The 23506-nt window shown below is 36.8% G+C and overlaps 1 protein-coding gene across 6 annotated transcripts in view; it reads right to left on the bottom strand.

Moving 5' to 3' along the window:
• Positions 1–23506, bottom strand: part of mib1 (MIB E3 ubiquitin protein ligase 1) — a 79108-nt gene that overhangs the window by 37996 nt on the left and 17606 nt on the right. For all 6 annotated transcript variants that reach the window (XM_077194978.1, XM_077195324.1, XM_077194896.1 and 3 more), the window contains exons 7-12: positions 23204–23387; positions 21918–22062; positions 20731–20864; positions 15860–15967; positions 9201–9398; positions 7597–7748 (exon numbers count right to left, since the gene is read on the bottom strand). In XM_077194978.1, the coding sequence (XP_077051093.1) occupies positions 7597–7748; positions 9201–9398; positions 15860–15967; positions 20731–20864; positions 21918–22062; positions 23204–23387 (921 nt within the window). The remainder of the gene's footprint in view (positions 1–7596; positions 7749–9200; positions 9399–15859; positions 15968–20730; positions 20865–21917; positions 22063–23203; positions 23388–23506) is intronic.

Here is a 23506-nt window from a genome sequence, read left to right as displayed (position 1 = left end):
AAAATAAAAATTCTGTCATTATTTATTCACTGTAATGTTGTTCCAAACCTGTATTAATTTATTTCTTGTGCTGAACACAAAATAAGATATTTTGAAGAATGTGGGTCCCCATTGACTTCCATAGGGAAAATATACTATGGAAATCACTGGGGTACATCAACTGTTTGGTTACCCACATTCTTCCAATTAACTTCAATAGAACAAAGAAACTTATTCAGCTTCAAAACAACTTTTTGAGAGTAAATGATGACAATTAAAATTTTTGGGAGAACTATCTATTTAATGTTAATAAAACAACAAAAACACAGAGGAAATCACTCACTGCTCTTGACTGAGAACTTTAATAGTAGCTTTAATACGAATCAATGTATAATTTATACAGTGAAGACTATATTTGGCTTTGACTTTGACTGAACATTTGCTCTCACTTTGCGAAAAAAATATCGGGATATATATCGTATATCGATATTCAGCCAAAATATAGCGGGATATGACTTTTGGTCCATATCGCCCAGCCCTAATTAAAAGAGAGAGGGAAAAACTTATTCAAACACTGAGACTCCAGAACAGGAGTGACAGGACTCTCTCTTGCTAAGACAAAAGCTCGCAAGAGTCTCCAAGAGTTTCATTAACATGTTCAATTTAACTTACAATTTAACTCAATTAAACCCGTCTGACAGCTGTATATAGAGACACAGAATAAGACAGGAGTTTCGTGCTCCACAGCTGAATGCTAAATTCAATTTACAGAACTTTCTCAGTTTATATATGATAGTATTAGAAACTAAATTAAACATCTGACAAAGTTGTATTCCTTCACGGTCAATCGTGTCTACCGGTATTATCGCTCACCCCTAAGTCGCACCATGACGTTTTATAAGTGACCTTGCGGTGTCATTTTTTCAAATGTAAGCAAGTAATGCTGGGTACACACTGAAAGATAATAGGGCTGATTTTGAGCCGATTCCCCCCTTCCGACAATCCTAGCTATGTCCCGATTAGCTTGATGGTTCTACAGATTATCTTATCAGATTTTTCCTTGGTGTGAGGTGTGTTAAGAATGTCCGAACCTGCTCGGAAGAACGTCGGAGCCGACCCGATCGCGAATCGGGGATATTCAACATATTCAAAAATATTCAAATATTATCAAGTGAAACAAAACAATATCCAATCAGAAAGCGAGATGATGGAAGATGGAAACATAAACGCAGTCATGGCGCAGCACAAAGTGAAATTGATGTGGAGAGCAGAGATGGAGGATCAGCTTGTTGATTTGGGGCTAGAAAATGTAATTAGCTCAGTATAAAAACCATTCCATATAAGGATAGGTGTACCAGTACACATGATGTGTGTGTGAGAGAGAAAGAGAGAGAGATGGAAAATTAACCATGGTTTTATTATAGGCGTATTGAACATTTGTATAACCAAATAAATACTATAGTTTAACTTGTGGTTATCATGGTTATACTACAATATCCATGTTTTATTTTTTATTTGTAGTAAAACCATGGTCAATTTTCGTAAGGGGAGAGAGACAGGGCCAGCCTGTGTGCATTACCACAAACTTTATCTGAGAAATTCACTAAATTCCCGCCATCTCCACGACTTCACCCAAACCCTTTTCTTTTTTCCCCTGTGAATTTTCTGTGAAAATCATTACAAACACTATCATCACACTGCATATCGTCCGCCATGCTTATTCTGAAGTCTTGCGAGATTTCCTGTGTTCACAGTCGAGACTCTGGTTGAAAATCTGTTCTTGTGTGGTGTGCTGTCTTTGTCACATCATGGCACACCACATACTATAGGAGCAAAACTGTTAAATCTAGGATTATGCTCCTCATGTTTGTGGTCTATCACATTTTGAAAATCTTTTGGTGTGTTCCCAGCATAAAGCAGTTTTGTCCCTAAAATAATAATAATAATAATAAAAGATTATGCCTTACATTTTCGATCATAAGGTCACGGTTCGGGTTTTTATTTCTCATCTCCACAAATATATCTTGTAGTAAATCTATTCCAAGGGCTAGAAATCAATTAATCTTTTGCTGATACTTCCTCGTCATCATGGAAAGCGCTCAGCGCAGTTCATGGTTGCATAGCAACGACAGACGCAAATCGCTTGTTGAAAGAAGCGGCCGTGTTTTTCAGGCATTTTAGACGCGATATTTGAATGGCCCCTTGCACAGTACCTCCATTTGTAACACGTCTTCTCTATTGAAGCCAAAATATTGCCATATTTCAGACGAACAGGTCTTTTTAGGTACAGGTTCGTCGCTGTTGTCATTTTCCTCGCTTGTCTCTACTCCCGCCATTAGTTTTTATTTTTCCACTCTCGTCTCACTAGGTTTCCCTTGGGCCCGATCTAGCCAATAGCATAATAGCACCTACTGGGGAGGTGGGTATAAAGATAGAAAGGCCCCATCTGATTGGTCGAATTTGGATAAAGAACCTATGCATGCGTGCAACACACAAATGCTTGGCACATAAAATAAATGTAATTTATCGCACCTCTCTGTGATATGGATATCGCATATACTATTATCGCGATGACGATAATTTTTCGATATATTGTGCAGCCCTAGTTGGGAGTGCACGTCTATAGATCAAGAGCCCGGCCCGAGGATAGTGACGGGAAATATCGGGTCGGGCCAAGTTCGGGCTCTGGCATAGAATCTAAGTTAGAGGACTCACAGCCTTTCAACATGTTTTTTTTTCCCGCGCCATAATGAGTCGTTCATGAACGAATCGTTCATTGCCTCTGTCACGCGACAAATGAACAAAAGACTCAGAAGGTCAAGTAATTATTAATGTTCCCTGTAAATTATTTTTGACTGCATTATAATGATTTCTTAATTCAGAATATGATCAAGATTGCGTAGGTGGATGTGTTCGGGGAATTTGCCTGTTAGAAGTATAACATTTAAAGCCCCTGAAATGACTAGAAAAAAGATTAGTTAATTTTGATGAACGAGATTGAACAATAGAGTCAGTAAAACGATCCGAACTTTCCATCATGGGCGCGACATTGGGGCGTGGCAGCATGACGATTCCATTTTTAATTTAGATTTTTGAGATTGTGAATTAATTTCGATCGATTTAAAATCGAAATCGTGACACCCTTATTATTTACCACTATTAGGGGTGGGCAATATGACCAAAATCATGCGAGTAACTTTTTCCACCAGCAAGATCAGTCAGTAATCAGTACAATTAAATTCAAGTCACTGTATGTACGTATGGCGTTTTTTTAATGTATTTTTGAATAATTAAAAATTCCTGTCATTGACCCAAAAACTGCATGTATAATAAGTATTAGGAAAAATAAATGAGACTTTTAATTCAATATTGAAGTCAGAAAAATACAAAGATATTTCTTGTTACCGTAAGACGAAAAAGACCAACTATGCCCCGGGTCTCCATAAAAAAAATCCATCGGCTGGCTCAGAATGAAGCAGAAAATGGTAATGCACCTGACAATGTGGCACAAACAGTCTATAATAATCTATGCTAAACATTGGCTTTCATATCCTACATTTTCTATACAGACATATAAAACACCTTATTGACCAATCGTTTTCATTAGTGCCAAATCCTGTTCCTATCACACCGGGTTCCACTGGCAGCATTAGATGGGACTATTGGCTAAGGTTCGAACTAAGTAGCTGTAATTAGGGCTGGGTAAAAATATTGATTCATCAATGCATTGCAATTATTTGTTTCTCAATTCAATATCAATTCATCAAACCCTATGAGTCGATTCAGCCCACGGGCAAGTAGCTGTGCTGTGGGCAACACTCTAGTGAGAGCGTTCAGCGTTGTACAAGACGCGCTTTACCAAAACAGCAAGATGACGGACAGCAGCTGCACTCCGTTCAAACCAACCAGGGACGTCGTTAGGCCTATTTTAGGTGGGCTGAAGCTACCCCAAAATGTTCCTAAGCCCCCCTAAATGATAATAAGAACAACAATAAGTCTCCGGGAGTCTCCCGCATATTGATAGCGACTCCCTGATGTACGCAAATTAGTTCAAATCTCCCGAAATCTAGAGCCCGCGAGCTCCAAACCGCGTAGCGGCGCACAGCAGAGAGGAAGAGAGCGAGAGTCCTTGCGCGTGTGTGCAAATGTGAGTGCGTGTGCCTCACGAAGCGCTTTTTTTTTAATGAATATGCACATTTTGTGTTTCTGTTTACATTTCTTTTATAACTTGAATGTATAGGAAGAAAGAAATATACTTTCTATTACAGTTACATGCACTTTAGAGGTGTGTTAATAAAGCACCTGTTTGTTAAAGTTGTGGTTTGTATTCAACACATGTACAATATTGTACAGTTTGTTCTGCTAAATAAACCATGACAGGAAACATGCTGGGGTCAATTTGTTCTTAAACATTGGTAATACCAATAATGGAACATTGTTTAACACATTATTTAAAAATATACTCAGGTACTTAATTACTTGTGTATTTACTAATTATTTTGAATCGATATCGAAGCTAATTAATCAATATCAAATCGTAATCGAATCGAAGCCTCAAGAATCAAAATCGAATCGAATTGTGAAATTCCTAAGAATACCCAGCCCTATCTGTAATAGAGGCAGCATTTGAAGGTGGGACTCCATGTGGCGGTGAACAACCAGGTTGGCCCATTTGTACAGTAGTAGTAATAGGGGCTTATGCAGTTGCTGCCTCTGGATGGCCTGTTTGTGGACGGTGTTATGAGTCATGGGCTATTAACTGTACTGTTTACAGTGCTGGAGCACAACTGCCTTCCAGAGAGCCACTGAGAGGAACCAGTCCTGCTCTCAGCCTGGGACTGTCATAAACACACGAGGAGGAGGAAAAACAAACTAATGGATGAACACTTACGACACCCCCATGGTGCAAACTCACAATGTATAGATATGGGGATTATTCAATGAATATGCAATAAGAATTTCAATAAAAAAATGCTACATAGAAAAAGCCATAACCAACCAGTGGTTTAATGATTCACAGAGTTATGATAACTGTCGAAGTAGTGCGAATTTAAAGAATCAAGAGCACATATACCAAGACAGTGTGTGACAGTCCAACAAGTTTGTGTGATTTGTCTGGATGTTTAAAATTCATTTTTTTAAGGTTATGACTGTACTTTACTTTTCACCCAGCCACCATTAAAGCCCACCGAGGCTAAAACAATTGAGAAAGCAGCGATGGATCTACATCAGTATGTTAAAAGCTTTAGGAGAACATGCAGGGATGAAAAAGAGGTTTCTGTGATTCAATTCAACGGCTGGTTTAAATGGTGCAAGAGGGGACAGGCTGCTACCTACTGGTTTGAAATATTTACCGGGTTACTTAAAATATTAACAGGAATATTATGAAAGAGTGGACACTACTGAATTGCAGAAGAAAATAATATGGTGTCTCATGTAAGAATTGTCTTCGAATGAATTAAAATGATGATTATTATTATTATCATCACTACATGTACAAATGTCTCCAATTAGACAAGTCCTGAGAAATGCATGTGGATTAAATTAAGAAAATGTAACATTTTAAAGCAGAGTGCAACTAAAAGTCTTCACACCTAGTAAATGCATAGGTCTATTCTACAGGGTTGGACTTAAAGTAGCTTTGGCACAAGAAGGAGTGCTGCGCAGAGAAGACCGCAGCGGTGGGAGCTCATGCAAGAAATACAAGTAAATGGTGAGCTGGAGGAGAGCTATATATCTCTAGGACTTTCTGATGGTGACGGGAGAGGTTCTGCTCCTAAGCAAGGCTCTACTGTACAAGCGAGCCATAAATACTAACCCGGGGCAGTTCTTCATCCTCACAGTCAATAAAAAAGGATCCCCATGTTGCCATTGGGAGATTGAAGTCAAGATTGATCATTTCACTGAGGGATTTGTAACTGTACAACAATTTTGTACTGCACAAAGGTGCACCAAATCAATCCTTGATTAATTACTATAATACTATATACACTGAGCTTCTGTGCTACTTTTTTATATAAAGTCTTTTTACTAGATTAGATGCTTCACAATAATACATTTTAAAATGGCTATTTATAAAATTGTCTTTAGTGTATCAATAGGAAATCTCACTTTTAGGTTTACAAACATTGTAATAATCCAGATTTTTATATCCACTTGGATTCCTACAAACAGAAAGTTTGGCCCAGACAGAGATCTGACCTCACAGAGTCAGTCTAGAATTACATGAAGAGACAGAAGCAATTGAGTTGTCAAAATCCATAAAAGAACTGTGACAAATTCTCCAAGAAGCTTGCAAACGTTAGAATAATCTAATGTTGTAGGACGTTCATGCAAAAATATCACTGGATTATTACAATTAGGGCTGTCACTAATGATTATTTTGGCAATCGAGTAATCAGTCGATTATTTTGACGATTAATCGGATCATTTTTTATGTGGTAATTAAAAAAATAGACCTAAGTGAACGATAACCATTAAAATGACTTAAATGCATAGGTATAATAACCCTGAGGCAATAATAAATGGTTCAGATAAAGTATCAAAAACATGTAATCATGGTTTTATTGAACAAAACTGTTAAAATACAAAATGTAATATACATAATATAAACAATCAACTGATGTACATTACATGTTATAGCCAATGCTAGCAGAGGGCGCCAACGGTTTGTTGCTGTTACACTTTACAGTATGATCAAATCCTTGTTTAATATCGGCCAAACAACATTTAATTCAAACATCCCGTAATATTTGGCCACTTCTTCATGATAGAAATGCTACAGCCACTGTAATTTCTTAACCAAGAACATCAAAACATGCAAATGCAGAGGGAGGGTTTAAACTTTTTTGAAATATGCGAACTGTTGTTCATCACGATTTGTGCTACTTCCGGTATTTTGACGGTTAATTGATAAGGTTAAATTGCAATGGAGGATTTTTTTTTTTTAAATCAAGAAATTGTGACAGCCCTAATTAGAAAATTTGCAGAAGGAATTTTTAAAAATCGAAATGTTTGGCACACTAAAGCAAAAGATATAAATAACCGTCTTAAAATAAATGTTTCTGTAAAGCCTCTAACGTGCATTTTGTTCACAAATCTGTAGTTATATTAAAAAAAACGAAATTTTCAGCTCAAAGAAATGCAGCGAGTTTCAAATTCCACCCAGAAGGAATTACTCTACCATTCCATGTAAAAAAATGAAAAAAAGAGTGGAAAAAGTTTGCCATCGATCCAGCAAACGCCATGCATGAAAAGAGAGTTAAAACAACCATAAGGCATATTCTGACTGCTTGGAAAATGTGTTAAAGAGGATGATGATGACAGCAGTGTCTTAAATCCAACACATTCAGCACAGAATCCTCTACAGCTACTAGGAAAATAGCAAACAAAGTGCCTACTGTAGTTTGTGTGTGAGTGGGCATCACCACTTGTGAAACTACAATGGTAAATGTGCTGCAGTAAAGATGAAATGATTTCTCTTGTGTTCACACATCTCAAATTAGACCTGTACAGAGAGGCCCCAGATATGAGCTGAAACCATTGAATAAATTCAGAGCTGCATAATTCTCACCAACCAGAAGCCCAATTTCAGTTATGCCACATCTGAAGTCATACCTGGGGTTCCCTCGCAGAGCTGCGTGGTGAAGCGCGTTGAAGCCGTTATTGTTGGTAATTGTGACGTCTGCGCCGGCTTCCAGGAGCACAGAGAGCATGTCATCCCTCTTCTTGCTGATGGCATCATGCAGCGGTGTGTCTCCCTCCGAGTCCTGTAGGAGGCAGCCTCAAGTTACACACGCTAATATAATGCCTAGCAGGTTCATTTCAGTCTCTTTACAGACTGACAGACTGAATAAAAGAGGCTGTGATGTACTGTTAACACAGAAATTCTAAAGTGATCATAAATGCGGGCTTCCCATTGCAATGTTTAGTGTGACTGCATTTCCTTAGCTTTTGAAATGCGGGCAACCAAGCAGCGCCCAATCATGGTAAAACTGCAATATATTGTTTCACTGCTGAATGGCCGCGGTGTTAATCACCTAGGGAAGCACCATCTCTTTATCGACCATTTGTCTAGTCTGCAGTATAAACAGCATATTAATCAAAAAACTTGTGTTTCAAAATTGTGGCAATAGCTTATGAAAAGAAAAACGTTTTACTGGGAGCTAAAACTGAAATGTAAGGCAGTGTTAAAGAACTGCGTCAATCATTCTTGAAACGACAATATTTACTGAACTTTCTACAAAATATAAAAGATATGAACCAATATAAATCAAGCCAATATGTCATAGGCAAAATATCAGCCTATAATTGGATGCTATTTCGGCATTTTGAGATTTTCAGCCTCGGCCAACTACTATTCCTGAACTATTGTCCAAAATCTGCCAATGGCCTTTCTCGAATATAAATTATATATTTTTGTCTTTTTAAAAATAGTCTCTTATCAAAATACAGTATTGTGAATACAGTGAATGCATCTTGTGAATAATATGACAATTTAAAATGTACTGTTTTCCCATTCAATGCATTTCAAAATGCAATTTATTCCTAAAATGGAATTGAATTTTCAGCATCATTACTCCAGTCTTCAGTTTCACGGTCACATGATCCACACAGAAATCAAAATTTGTTGAATTTGGTACTTAGTGCTTACAAAACATTTATTCGTATTATCTATGTTGAAACAATCTTATGTTTTTTTTTGTGTAAACCATAATATACCACCATTTAAAAGCCTGGTGTAAGTAAGATTAAAAAAAAGAAAGTATTTTTTTTTTATTGTCTTTACTGTCACTTATGATCAATTTAATTTAATGTTACAAAATTTGAGATTTTTTTTATCCTACAAATCTCTCTCTCTATCTCGATATATATATATACAGGTCCTTCTCAAAAAATTAGCATATTGTGATAAAGTTCATTATTTTCCATAATGTAATGATAAAAATTCAACTTTCATATATATTATATCCATTGCACACCAACTGAAATATTTCAGGTCTTTTATTGTTTTAATACTGATGATTTTGGCATACAGCTCATGAAAACCCAAAATTCCTGTCTCAAAAAGCAGCACTGGACTGTTGCTCAGTGGTCCAAAGTACAAACTATCAGCTTCAGCTCAAATGATGTGACTGAAAGCGTCACAGAAAGACGACGCAAGGAAGAGAGTTCACTCTCTAAACTGAGAGGTACTGAGCCAGGGGCTAAAAATAGTTCACCTGCAGACTGGGGTGGCAGCCGAAGTCAAGCAAAGTCTTCACCACCTGCAGGTGGCCCTTGTTGACAGCGATGTGCAGGGGTGTCTGTCTGCGTTTGTTCCTGGCGTTCAGGTCGGCCCCGCCTCGCTGCAGAACCTCAATGACAGAACCCTCGTCCCCGAAGGATGCGTGATGGACAGCTCGGTCTCCATCCTTATCCTGAAAGAGTCACACATCAATCACTGTCAGCATCCCCATTTAAACACCAGCATCTGACTCTAAAGCGTTTACAACTAGAAACTGGCCTAGAAAAGGAAAAAAAGCCGAGGAATGTTAATGGACACACAATCGTTACTGAAGCAACTGCCTTATAATGATGCAAATCTTCTAGCTAATTAATTTGACGTTAAAAGTGATTTGGAGCCATAATTTATACCTAATAAAACTTATTTTCTCCACTGGATCACACTATTGCATTAAGAATTCCAATGTGAAACTAACAGAAAAACAAACATCCTTTAACCATAAAACATCCTATAAAGACTAGGATTTCTTAACATACAGCCAGTAAAAGTAAACATCGGTGCTGTTATTGTAATGTATAACTAAAAATATGAATAATTCTAACTAATATTAGAAATGTTTCCTTGGTAACTGACTTAAATAAATTCAAGTTAAATAAGTTTAATTTAAATTTATAAACTAAAACTGAAATAAACATGAATTTTACAAATATGTTTTTTTTTTTTTTTTTACTTCAAAATGACAAAAGCACAAAATTACTAAAAAGATATATATAAGCTCATACAAAATAATAAATCCTATAATAGTATATAAATAATACTAAAATAACACTGGTTAAAATGAGAGCACAACCCCCCAATACTTAAATCACACAAGTGACATAATTGGATGACTTTGCAGAATTTTAACAGGGTGCCTTGCTTGAAAATGTGTATATTTATGTAATATTTGGCAATATAAATATAATATTAATTTACACCATGAAATTTAGAAGAAAAAAAAAAAATATATATATATATATTGCTGCCACTCATAATTCATTACAGACAACCAAACAAAACCAGTGAAATGGCGGATAAAGTGATTTGTGGGAGTTTGTATCAAAGTTAACAGCATTCACAGCAGCATGTGTGATCTTTTCTGCCCCTGAAACATCACCAGGAAATAAATATTCAGGCTTGATTGTGATTGTGAGCGGAGAACCCTTCACGTGGCTTGAATAACAATGTTAGTGTTCCCAGTGTCCTGTTCTTTTCCCTCCCTGCACATAATCAAACAGTAGATGTGCTGACTGCATGCTAACGTTAACTTATCCTCATAATACGGGAATCGAGGTTCTGTAACTTTATCTCAATGTGCCTCTCAAGTACTCGTCGATTGAAATATAAACAGACTTATTTCACTTAGCATTCTTATTACAATAATGCTAGCCTAAAACTTAATTTCATCAGTGCAACGGCTATTTGCGCTAAGTGACAATAGCAATAGATGCTATTTACACTAAGTACTATTTTCTTAGCGATATGCTATTTACACTAAGTGAAAATAGCAATACATTCTATTTACACTATATAAAAGCAGCAGTTCTTTGCTGTAAGTGCAAATAGTTGTTAGATGCTATTTATACTTAAATAGTGGCAGATACTATTTGCACCTCAGTATTGTTGTACATTAACAGGATGCAATAATAACAGAGTGTAAATTATTAAATGGATGCCGTCCAACACCTAACCCTACCCGATAAACACTACTAATTAAACACTTGTTAGACACTTTATTTCTACTTTTCAAATATTTTCTTAATTTTTGTTGAAAATAAATGCCTTTCTGATGTGATATGTGATGGGAAATGGAAGAAGAGCGAGTTCGGCAAAAGGCGGATTTGACCTTGGCTGATCGAGTCAAAAGCTACTTCCACACGCTATACTCCCTACGCCACAGCAGACGTTGAGTGGTCGTGTCTTTTTTCCCCAGACCAGGCATTGGTGGGTGGAGTTAGTGTAAATAACCTTTGCCAACAAGACAGGCTATTTACACTTAGTGTGAATAGACATTCAGTTAAAGGGGCGATATCATGCTAAATCCACTTTTTTAGCCCGTAAATGCATTTTGTTGTATATTTGGAGTGTTTATAAGTACAGAAAAGTTGAAATTAGTCTCTTCAGGTGCTTCGTTGATATCTTTATATTCTGTTTTGGTCATATTTTGCAACTTGTTCCGATTTTTCTATTCTCTATGACGTTTTTTTTTTTAACAATTACGTCACAGTATTTGCAGCGGAACTGCCAAATAAGGACATCGACTCCCGGCCCAAAACTTTGTGCAATCCGCCATTTTTATTTCTCGCTGCGATTTTGTAGTCCAAGCTCAAGGATGCAGAAGTTACGAGAGGGTAAGTCAAAATGTTCGGTTGTTGAGTGTAGTGACCCACACGCTTCATTACACCGTCTCCCAGCATCAGAACTCTTCCAAGTGCCTGGTTGAGTTTTATTTTTCATGGAAATGTACCCACATCTGTGGGTAAAGTCATTTTTGTGTGCGCGAATCACTGCAAGGATAACTAACGTTACTTCAGCAACCTCCGCTAGTATAAAGAAGGATTTGCTGATAGACTTCGTCTGATTGAGGGGTCAATTCCTTCTATCTTTGGAGACGACGAACAGAGCACTTCGTAAAGCTGTAAATAACGTTTTTATGTGCAATAACACGCTTTTCTTTAATTGTTTATAATATAACTTATATTTTGTTTTGTGAGTGTTAAATAGTCTTTGTAAAACATGCAGTATTGTAGTAGTGGGCATGGATGGAGAAGTTACTGTAAATACAGTAACACCATTGCGATACATCCATATGAAGAGTTGTTCTGCACGTTCGTCGTCTTCATTTTCATCTCGCTCCGGGTCCGGCTCTGGCTCGAACATAAGGCTTGATGGAACAGTCTTCCGTTGTTGACATTTTGTTAATAACATGTGAATAAAATGTTTCTGTACCGCTAGATAATCGTATCTCTGCTATCAAACTACAAAAATGGCGGAACGGGGTAGAGTTGAAACGAGTGTCACCTCTGCAACCTGGAGAGGGGGCGGGGTATGAAGTGTCTCATTTGCATTTAAAGAGACCGCACCAAAACGAATTACACATCAGAAAAGGGGTAGAAAAGGGGCCTGTGGAGCTATGATAATGAGGAATTCAGACCCAAGTATTGCAGTTCCGCTTTATATAGACCACAAATGTATGATTTATATGTAAAGCATGATATGTCCCCTTTAAAACGCTGCTCTCTGAATATCATCCTGTGTCTGCGTGTGTGTGTGTGTTCTTTTTTCCCCTACAGAGAAAGGTTCATCTGTAGAAGATAATTGCCTTTATATATGGAGCTAGAAATGTGTCTTTATTACATGCGAGAAAATAAATGATCTGAGAGAAGAAAAAAAAAGTTTGAGAGAAAAAGTTATCACACTGATAGCAAAAAAGCATTTCATGAGAGAAAAAAGAATATTTGAGAAAAAAAGTTTTCATACCAATAGCAAAAAATAATATTTGAGACTAAAAAAGTTTTGAGAGAAAGTATTTTCTCATAGAACATAAAAAAATATAAATTTGAAATTTTTAAAATTATTTCTGAGAAAAAAAATCTCTCTCAAAATACTTTGAAAAAAATCTCAAATATATATTATTTGCTATCAGTGTGAAAACATTTTCTCTAAAAATAAAAAGTGTTTCTCTCGATGCAATTTTTTGCTCTCGTGTCAGGATTTTGCTTTAGCTGTGAAAATTGTGTCATGGGCGGGGCCACGTTCTTTTTTTTCCTGTTGGAACGTTCCTATTGGCCAGTCGGGTGAGCATCGTCTTGTCTTAGGAGTCGAACTGAATCATTACACCATTGTTCGCGTTCGGTTCACCTAGATAGATGCCGTCTCTGCAGATGATGACACACACACAACTCGATGGGTAGCTGGCTGAGCAAGTTCAGCATCACTGAAGATTACACATTAAACAATAGCACTCATGCAAGTTTACCTAGCATGATGGCTAATTAATAATTAGCTTTACTAGCGATTAGCAAGCTAATAATATAATACACATTCATTCATGAATATGAGTGCTATTTTTAATGTTTAATCTTCAGTGATGCTGAACTTGCTCAGCCAGCTAACATCCAGTTGTGTGTGTCATCATCTTACCCAAACATTGGAGTGTCCGTGCTCGACTTAGAGCTTAGATCAGGCCCAAAAAATCAAGCCCGACCCTACCCGAGCCGTGCACGTTGTGTCCGAGCCCAGCCCGACGCATTAACAATAATTATGAGCCCGGGCCCGATTTAAACCCGAGTCCCGACCATTTTAATACGTGGGTCGTTATAACTGACGTTCTCAACTACTTTCTATGTTACTTTCTCCTCCTCCTCTGTTCTGCACCTCCAAATACTTTCAAGTTAGCCTACGTGTCGCCATCATACACATCAGCATAAATGCTCCTGATAAATTATGTGTTATTAAAGCATTAACACACAAACCACTGTTATAACATAAAATCAAGCAGCTACTGAGTGCATGGTTTGGCATGACTGAATGCGCGCAAAGTGCGCTCCCTGAAAAATCCCTAAAGCTGACATCAGTTCATCGCGATCTCACACATCTCTGTTATTATCAATGACGCTGACTGCACAATGAATCTTTCATAATATATACACTTTGTTTGTTATAATTAGAGGATTTGCCAGCATACAGAATTCAGCTCTGAACAAAAAGTCCGTTTTGAGCAGTGAGGGGAGTCTATCTTAAATGCTTCTGATTGGCCATTGCGTTCAAGAAATCAACACATATGTCTGTGATTGGCTACATCGCTCAACGCTGCAAACATGTTATAAAACAAAACTCTGGCCTGTAAATCATTTGTATTTTGTTTTAGTTGTTCTTGTTGTTTTTCTGCAACAGATGAATAAAAATGTATTAGTTTTTATGTTTTATTCATAGATATTTCTAGTTTGCGGGAGTCCCACAAATCGTTTTATTCTCCCGGAACCAACACACACAGAGTGAGTGCATTACAGCCCGCGCCCGCGCTCGCACTCGGCCATCAAACCTAGTCCCGCGCCACACTCTCTTGCGTTGGGAGTGCACGTCTCTAGATCAAAAGCCCGGCCTGGCCCGAGGATGGTGACGGGAAATATCGGCCCGAGGTCGGGCCTGGGCTCGGGCAGAGAATCTAAACTCTAAGGCAGAGACTGCATCTATCTAGGTGAACCGAACGCGAACAATGGTGTAATGATTCAGTTCGACTCCTAAGGCAAGACGATGCTCACCCGACTGGCCAATAGGAACGTTCCAATAGGAAAAAAAGAACGTGGCCCCGCCCATGACACAATTTTCACAGCTAAAGCAAAATCCTGACACAAGAGCAAAAAATTGCATCGAGAGCAAAGAAAAGCGTTTTGAGAGAAACACTTTTTATTTTTAGAGAAAATGTTTTCACACTGATAGCAAAAAATATATATTTGAGATTTTTTTTCCAAGTATTTTAAGAGAGATTTTTTTTCTCAGAAATAATTTAAAAAATTTCAAATTTATATTTTTTTATGTTCTATGAGAAAATACTTTCTCTCAAAACTTTTTTTAGTCTCAAATATTATTTTTTGCTATTGGTATGAAAACTTTTTCTCTCAAATATTCTTTTTTCTCTCATGAAATGCTTTTTTGCTATCAGTGTGATAACTTTTTCTCTCAAACTTTTTTTTTTCTCTCAGATCATTTATTTTCTCACATGTAATAAAGACACATTTCTAGCTCCATATTTATATAACTATATACAGAAATATTCCTTAAAAAAAAAAGATATATGAGAAACTGTTAAACAGCAGAATTGATTTCTATTATGATCCATGTTTGCGATACTATTTTTAGCATCGCATGCAAGTAATCTTTTAATAGAGACATAGTGTCTACACTTTCCAGGGGAATCAACCGGCAAATGGCTTATTTTTTAGCCGTCTCTATATTAAGTTGGAATAGGACAGTATTTTAGCATTTATTTTGTGGCTGTACTGCCGAAACAGTATTTAACATTTATCTTAGCACATTAAACAGACACACAAGGAAACATTTCACTCTATCCAACAAGTCACACTGCCAGAAGAAGTGGTATTTCTAAATGCTGGTTAAAGGGTGCAGTAAGTGATTTCTGAGAAACGCTGTAAAAGTGGATTGTGGGGGACCAAGTCAAGTCACCTTTACCTTTATAGCGTTTATACAATACAGATCGTTTCAAAGCAGCTTCACAGTGACAACAGAAACAGTTCAATTCGACGGTAAAGCATCTCTAAAAAGAAAATGGTGTCATTGTTCGGCTGAAGACAGTTCAGTGTTGATTCAGTTCCTCTGTAAAGATCATCAATTATTAAATTAGTTCAATTCATCTATAAAGCAGTTCTGCATTTTGGAGGCGGAGCAATGAAGAAGGGGGCGTGTTTGATTGGGGATGATCTCAAATACCAACAGTGTTTCTCAGTAATCTCTTACTGCACCTTCAACTAGCTCCATGAAGTTTACTTTTGACAAGAACTTCTGCTCAAAAGGTGTTTGAACTATGAAAAGCAAGATCTAAGTGGGTTAAGGTAAGCAGTCACATGACAGCATATTCGGCCTGAAAATACAAACCTCAGCCTCCAGGTCTACATTATGTTTCAGCAGCAGTTTGAGGACGTCCACATGTCCATTTTGGCTGGCTGCCTGCATGGCGGTGTGTCCTGCGCACTGCCCGTTCACCTGGGAACAAAAAAAAAGACACATTTGATCACATTGTGCAATATGCATCTTTGTGTCATTCTTTAAAAAGGTGTATGTGGGCTCATGTGTATGAGTGTTTAGATGAGAGTCTAATTGTGATCTGCATTGCGGTAAGCTAAACAAGTGTGCAAAGGCATGAATATTAATACTGGAGGCCCTGGTGTATTTGCAGGACATGTCTTGTCCTGCCGAGCATCTAATTTGGCCAGTCACCCAAGCCAATCCGAGTTCCCTACCCATCCCTCCCTCTGCTCAAAGCAATTACTCGAGAGAGAGAGAGAGAGAGAGAGAGAGAGAGAGAGAGAGAGAGAGAGAGAGAGAGAGAGAGAGAGAGAGAGAGAGAGAGAGAGAGAGAGGGGGGGGGGGGGGGGGGTGGCGGTAGAGGACAGATCCAGCCGTGGCACCAACATAAACCGAAAAGGTGAGAGGAAAGATTGATACACACTGCCGTTCAAAAGTTTTTGACCGGTATGATTTTTAATGTTTTTAAAAGAAGTCTCTTCTGCTCAACAAGGCTGCGTTTATTTGATAAAAAAGACAGTAATATTGTTAAATATTATGACAATTTAATGTTAAATGTTATCTATTTAAATATATTTTAAAATGTAATTTATTCCTGTGATCAAAGCTGAATTTTCAGCATCTTAACTCCAGTCTTCAGTGTCACATGATCCTTCAGAAATCATTCTAATATGTGGCTTTGATACTCAAAAAAAAACATTCATTACTATTATCAATGTTGAAAACAGTTGTGTACTTTTTTTTAGGAATCTTTGATGAATAGAAAGTTCAAAAGAACAGCATGTATTTTCCTTTTGTAACATTATAAATGTATTTACTGTAACTTGAGATCAATTTAATTCATCCTTGATGAATAAAAGTATTGATTTCTTTTATTTATTTCCCCCAAAAATTTGAATAAAAATTCTCACTCACCCCAAACTTTTGAACGGTAGTGTTTAATGTTACAAAAGCTTTCTATTTCAGATAAATGCTGTTCGTTTGAACTGTCTATTAATCAAAGAATCCTTGAATAAAAATGTAAATAACTGTTGATAATGCATGAATACTCAACATTGATAATGAGAAATGTTTCTTGAGCATCAAATCATCATTAGAATGATTTCTGAAGGATCATGTGACACTGAAGACTGGATTAATGATGCTGAAAATTCAGCTTTGATCACATGAATAAATTACACTTTACTATATATTCACATAGAAAACAGATATTTTAAATTGTAATAATATTGCACAATATTACAGTCTTTTAGTTGTTGTTGTATTTTTAATCAAATAAATGCAGCCTTGGTGAGCAAAGTAAATAAAATATCCCCACATCATCACATACCCTTCACCATATCTAGAGATTGGCATGGGGCACTTTCCATAAGATCATCTTTCAATGCAAATCATACAAGCTATTAGGCTAACTGAAATAAAACCATGCCAATCTCTAGATATGGTGAAGGGTATGTGATGATGTGGGGATATTTTAATTCCAAAGGCCAAGGGAACTTTATCAGGATGCATAGTATCCTGGATCCATGAAACAACTGGCCTTTAAAAATAAAAATCTGCCTGCCTCTATGGGAATTTAACATAGGGGGGCAATGACTTATGCACCCTGTATTTTAAGGAAGAACATTTATTTATTTATGATACATTATTCATACACAAAGAAAATTGGTGTCCTTAAAGGTTGGATTTTTCCTCATTTTTCCAATTAAGCCATTAAGATCAATTTCCAAAAGATGATTTTTTATTCCTCTTTTTAGGCAACTTTAGCATGGGGGGCCTAACTTATTCACACCACTGTATATATTCCCCACCATTTTGAGGTTATGGAACATTCTGCCCCTCAGAATTCCAAGACCTGGAAGTCACAATTTTAAAATTCTTTCAAGTCTTTAAAGACTATGGGAATCCTGCTAAAACCACAAAACATTTCAAGGATCATTGCCTTCACACATGTTCATTGTGGACTGCATTCTAGTGTCTAGTCTCACTTTACCAAACAAAACTCAAATTAACATCCCCCTTATTTCCCTGTAGTCAACATGCTGTGCAATCTTTGGCCCAATCATTATTATTGTGGTGATTAGACTTCCCCATTATTATTGTGGTAAGACCAAGTGCTTTGAGACATTTCAGGAAAGTGGTCAATTGATTTTCATTTTGAAATGCACACAAGCAACGCTCTTCAACTGTTCACAAACCATGAAACCGTGGTTTAAGGAGCACACGCTTCCTTTCAGAAACTTTGCTTTATTGTTATGTTCAGTCTCATTTAAAGCAATTAATGTGGTCCATGTCTTCATACAAACTACTGTTGAATACTTTCAGCACGCTAGGTACTCGTTTGTTTGAGCTCGATGTTTCTCAAATCTGAGTTTCAGGCTCATAGGAGTTCCAAAAAGAGCAAAGGAAATCTCATACATATAAGAAAAGCCGTCATTCTTTGACTGTGTGCTTGATCTGATCTGTGAGATTTCAGTAAAAACTGAAGGTGCAGCAGGTCAAAGAAAATAGTCCCACTACAAATGAGAAGTCTGCTGCTCACTCAAAACTAAAACTACGTGCTGCATAAGTTTCTTAATTCTGGATTGCAATTCTAAAATGTGAAAATCGCTACCCATTTGATCAAGTCGAATAGGGTCTTAAGACAAGGATCACACTAAATATGGACTTTTTTCCCTTTAACTATTCCTGTAAATTCTATAATTTGGTTTTTTTTACTAGTGGGTGCAGGACACCATAGTTCATTTATGTAAGTGAGGATAGCAAAATAAAGTAAACTGACTGTAGCAATGTTCAGGGAAGAAGGAGGCGGGAACCGGCGAACATTCAAATAAACTTTATTAAAATAAAACAAACGAAACTAAAATACCGCTAGCAGCCCCTCGCGGACGACTGCTGGCTTACCTAAAATAAACTTAACGGCCAGCAGCCCCTCGCGGACGACTGCTGGCTAAAATAAAACAAATACAAAAAACAAAATTCAACTAAGTAAAAGTAAAATTACCGATCTAAAAATCTACTCAAGTAAAAGTAGCTCATTTAAAATTTACTCAAGTACAAGTTACTGAGTTACTTTTTTAACAGTGGGGGGTGGGTGAACAGTGGGTGGGATGGGGTGTATGAGATTTTTACAGTATGATAACGTCTCAGAAAATATCACGGTTTACAGTATTAATCAATTATTAAATAAACGGTATTATTAAATTATGGTTGTTATTATTATTATCATCAGTTAAAATGACAGTTATATGAAAGAAAACATTTTTTTTGGGGGGGTTGAACGAATGCTTTTATTAAAACAAACTTGAAACCATTTGTTTGTTTTGTTTATTAAAATTTCAATAGAACATGTCTAATCAATTAAATTCAATGATTGATAATGAATTAGATTAACAACTCATTTTTAACATTAATAATTTATTAAATGTTTTAAGAATAATATAGTCCTATGAAATGTATTTTATTCAGAAAATGAATGTTTCTTTTTATGATTTAATCCAAATATATTATCAAAAACGTGGCAATCAAATGAAAATATAAAATTGTGTCCTTTTATTTTTTGGGGAAGAGCTGCAAAAACAGATTTACTAAATTAAACCATGGACAAAAAAATATGCCTTAATTAATGTTTAAATAAATTGTATTATCATTGTTGTTGTTATTATTATTATTATGAGAAGTACGTTGTATTGTATACCTACAATAGTAATATATAATTTAATTTATAATAGTCATAATTTCTCCTAGTTAAACCAAACTTTTATTTTGACGGGTTGTAGTGAAGACCTGTTTCAAAGTGTAAGCCTATTTGACAATGGTTTTTCTCAAATAAAATGATGAAAATGCTCATTAGGCGTTCTCTCAGAGCAGCTCTGGAAATGTTCATGTATTCATCATGGACTCAAATTGTTTGTGAGACGCTGAAAACCCCACGCGTACTTGAGTATGTAGTAGACAAAGTGGATCAGCTGCTCATTCACACCGATTCACAGAAACGCAGAACACGCAGGTTATATATTTACATAGCTGTATTTTTGCGCTTAAATATTCACAGACCATGTCGCGATTGGATTTATTGCACAGTTCTACTTTCCATGTATTCATCCAACCATCATTTTGCGTGTTTAACGTACCAACTTCTGCGTTATGTAAATTCCATTTTCATGACTGGATTCCGGGATTCCCTCTGCATCACGTAAATCATTCGGCCTTACGTTATAATCGGGACATACCTTTATCTGCAGGAGGGATGGTGTCCTATGTATCCTCCTTTTGCAGCCACTTTGTGTCCATATTTTTTGCAAATTGGATACCTATCCTCGAGGACAACCACACTTTTTTACATCCAAAGTATTTCCATACTGGCCATAATTCGCTTCATAAAAATTCGAGGGCGCTTCGCCTTCAGCTTCAGCTGGGTCTGCGTCACCTTTTTTGCGTGTTTGTTCTCCCGCCCTTCAATCAATGCAGTAGTTTCCGGAGTGTGATTTTTTTTTTCTCCCTTGTATTATTATGTTTTACTCAGTAACGGATATGATTTCAAAGGTAGCGAAGTACAATACTTCAAACAAAACGTACTTAAGTAAAATTACAGATTTTAAAAACTACTTAAAGTGGAAGTACACAAAAAAAACGACTCAATTACGTAACGCGAGTAAATGTAATTCGTTACTTTCCACCTCTGTATAAAACAACTGTTTGTGCGTGTGTAGAACTCTTACGTCTACATCGGGTCTCTTCAGGATGTCCTCTACTTTGGCCAGGTCTCCATTGGCGGCGGCCTTCACCAGCTCTTCATTAATGTCTCCAGACTCCTGAGTCTCAAATAGTTTCTTGAGGAGCTGAGACAGGCGCTCTGAGGGCAAAGAAGGACTCACTGTCAACACTGCTATAGTGTCATACACAGTACATGATGACTGATGGATTGATGCCTGCTTGTGCTTGACTGAACGCCACTGTAATATAGAACGCTTTCATCTTCTGACAATTCAATTAATGTCACAATATATTGAAATTAGGACTGCATGATACAGCAAAACTGTGATATGGCTACACTTTCCAGCAAGCCATTGCCAGTTTTTTGACCCAATATGACTATTTTATAGTAATAATTATGATTTCTATTGTTTATTTATTAATATATTTGTATAACACTTTCCAGCAAGCCATTACCAGTAACAGCCACATTTATCAAGTATCTCTCAAATCGTTTTGCCCTAAAATAATAGTTTAATATTTGTTGTTTTTGTTTTTATGTTTGAGCTTATATATCTCAATATAAATAACTCTTTCTAAATACATGTGTGTTATGTGTCTATACAGAATGACTTATGATTAGAAACCTTTTTATTTTGGGTATGTCATGAATGCATCACTTGCCAAAATTGGGGCAGACTAGTAAACATGGTCTTCAGAATAATTCTTACTATTTATCAACCTTTGTTTTTATTATTTTTATTTTCTATATACGATTCAGAAGCTTGACAGGTGGCTTTATAAAATGTAGTTTAATCACCATCTTCTCAGTTGTTGAAAAGAATAAATCAATTATCAAAGTTTGATCAAATGTTTAATTCTCCAATAAAAGATAATACTTTTTACATGATTTTGTGACTTTTTTTCTCTCACTATTGTGCAGCCATAATTGAAATGTAATGATATCAAAAAGATACCAGTAAAATACCCATGTGAACTACCACTGAGCTTGGACACACCTACTCATTCTACATTATTACAATTTTCCACTTTTTTTCTATCAATAATACTAGTAAAATTAAAAATATATGAAATAATACAAATGGTTTTCATGGGAATAAGTGACCGAAATTGTAAATATATACTATTTAATATCCTCTCCAGTATATTTATTTATTTAAAAAAAAAAAATGTGTCTGCGCGTGTGTGTTACCTCCAGAACCATTAGTAACAGCAGATCCAGAAGGAGCCACTTTAGTGACCGCAGCTGGATTGTACGTCCAGGACGTCCCGCACACCTCGACTTTCAGGTCACTGTCAGAGTAAATCTGCTGCACTCTGCCCACTTTTCCAAGAGTCTGCTCAGAAGAAAACACAGGTGTGAGTGTGTCACTGTCCTAAACAAGATGTATTGCTTTTAACACACTTTATTTTGCCTCAAAGCTCAGAAATGTCTGGAATGCTAGAAAACTTTATGTTCAAACGGTTCGTAATGCACACAAACGCCCCTCTGACAGCAACATCCTAAGTACTGTGGAGGGAGAGCGAGAGATGTGGTGGTCGGAGGACAAAAATCAATAAAGTGTAAGGTCAGGCTTTTAAAATTGAGATTGGCTCATTTTAAAAGGGAATACCCAAAGGCTCCTAAGCTTGCAGGACCCATTCCTCATCTATATGGCTCATAACTGAAGCTATTGGAATTCTAAGCTTTGTCCATTGAGGACAACAAAATGGAGGTGTTCCAAGAAATATAAACTGAGCACACAGGCCCAAAGCCACTCGCAGCATCTCATCAACTGCTTCAGGAGGCAGAGCTGCTTGAAACAGCCTGTAGATAAAATAAAACAACTGTGATATTGGTAGTGGCTGCAATTTAATGCTCATCAGCCTCAGACTGGGTCTTTATGACAATAATGAGGTGTCATCATCGCCTGCCTTTACGGGTCATTTTATTTGTGGGCAAGTCAGATGTCACAGTATGAAAAAAAAGGTCAATAGGGTTAATTCGAAAAACTGATTACTCAACACTATAAAAAAAGTATTTAAGTGTTGCTTAGTGTTGCAATGGTGCCAATACACGAGACACAGGTTTAAATCCAGCAACATTTCCTGATCCTGTTCATTTTTTGTCCATTATATGGCTAAAATATATCCATGTTCTCATAACTCAGCCAAAGAGTAATATAATGTTACACATTCACAGAAACAATGTCAAGTAATCTTTAAAGGGATAGGTCACCTAAAAACTAAAATCGAGTCATTTATTTACACACGTGCTGTTCGAAACCTATATGACTTTCTTCTGCAGAATACAAAATAAGACATTTTGAAAAATGTTGCTAATGATCGACTTCCATTGTATGGACAAAAAATAAATCACATAGATTTTGCGTTCCACAGAAGTCATACAGGCTTGCAATGAGAGTGAGTAAATGATAACAGAATTGTAATTTCTTGCTGAATGATCCCTTTTTATGGATGTGGTTAGGTGACGCTCACTGGCAGCATAGCTTCAGCCCACTCTCCATGTCCTCTCTGGAGTAGTTTGATGCGGTCAATGTCATAGCAGATCTGGACCAAGTCTCCCACCAGGAACTGAGAGCTGCCTCCCTCCGCTCCTGCCGCCACCTCTCCACTGCGTACAACGTTTGCCTTGGTGAGCACCGCCGGGTTAAACGTCCACCTGGAACACACACAACGGTCTGTGTTCATTACAACTCAAAGGGAAATTCATGGATCCTCAACGGCAGTAGTTTACACAAAGCAAGGAAACAATTAAATGGAAAACATAATTGATCTACT

Source organism: Siphateles boraxobius, unplaced genomic scaffold (genome assembly GCF_051911475.1).
Source record: "Siphateles boraxobius isolate OS27281-9 unplaced genomic scaffold, OSU_SipBor_1 1, whole genome shotgun sequence".
Classification (NCBI taxonomy): domain Eukaryota; kingdom Metazoa; phylum Chordata; class Actinopteri; order Cypriniformes; family Leuciscidae; genus Siphateles; species Siphateles boraxobius.
The sequence above is the reverse complement of the archived record's forward strand: the minus strand, read 5'-3'. Positions and strand labels throughout refer to the sequence as shown.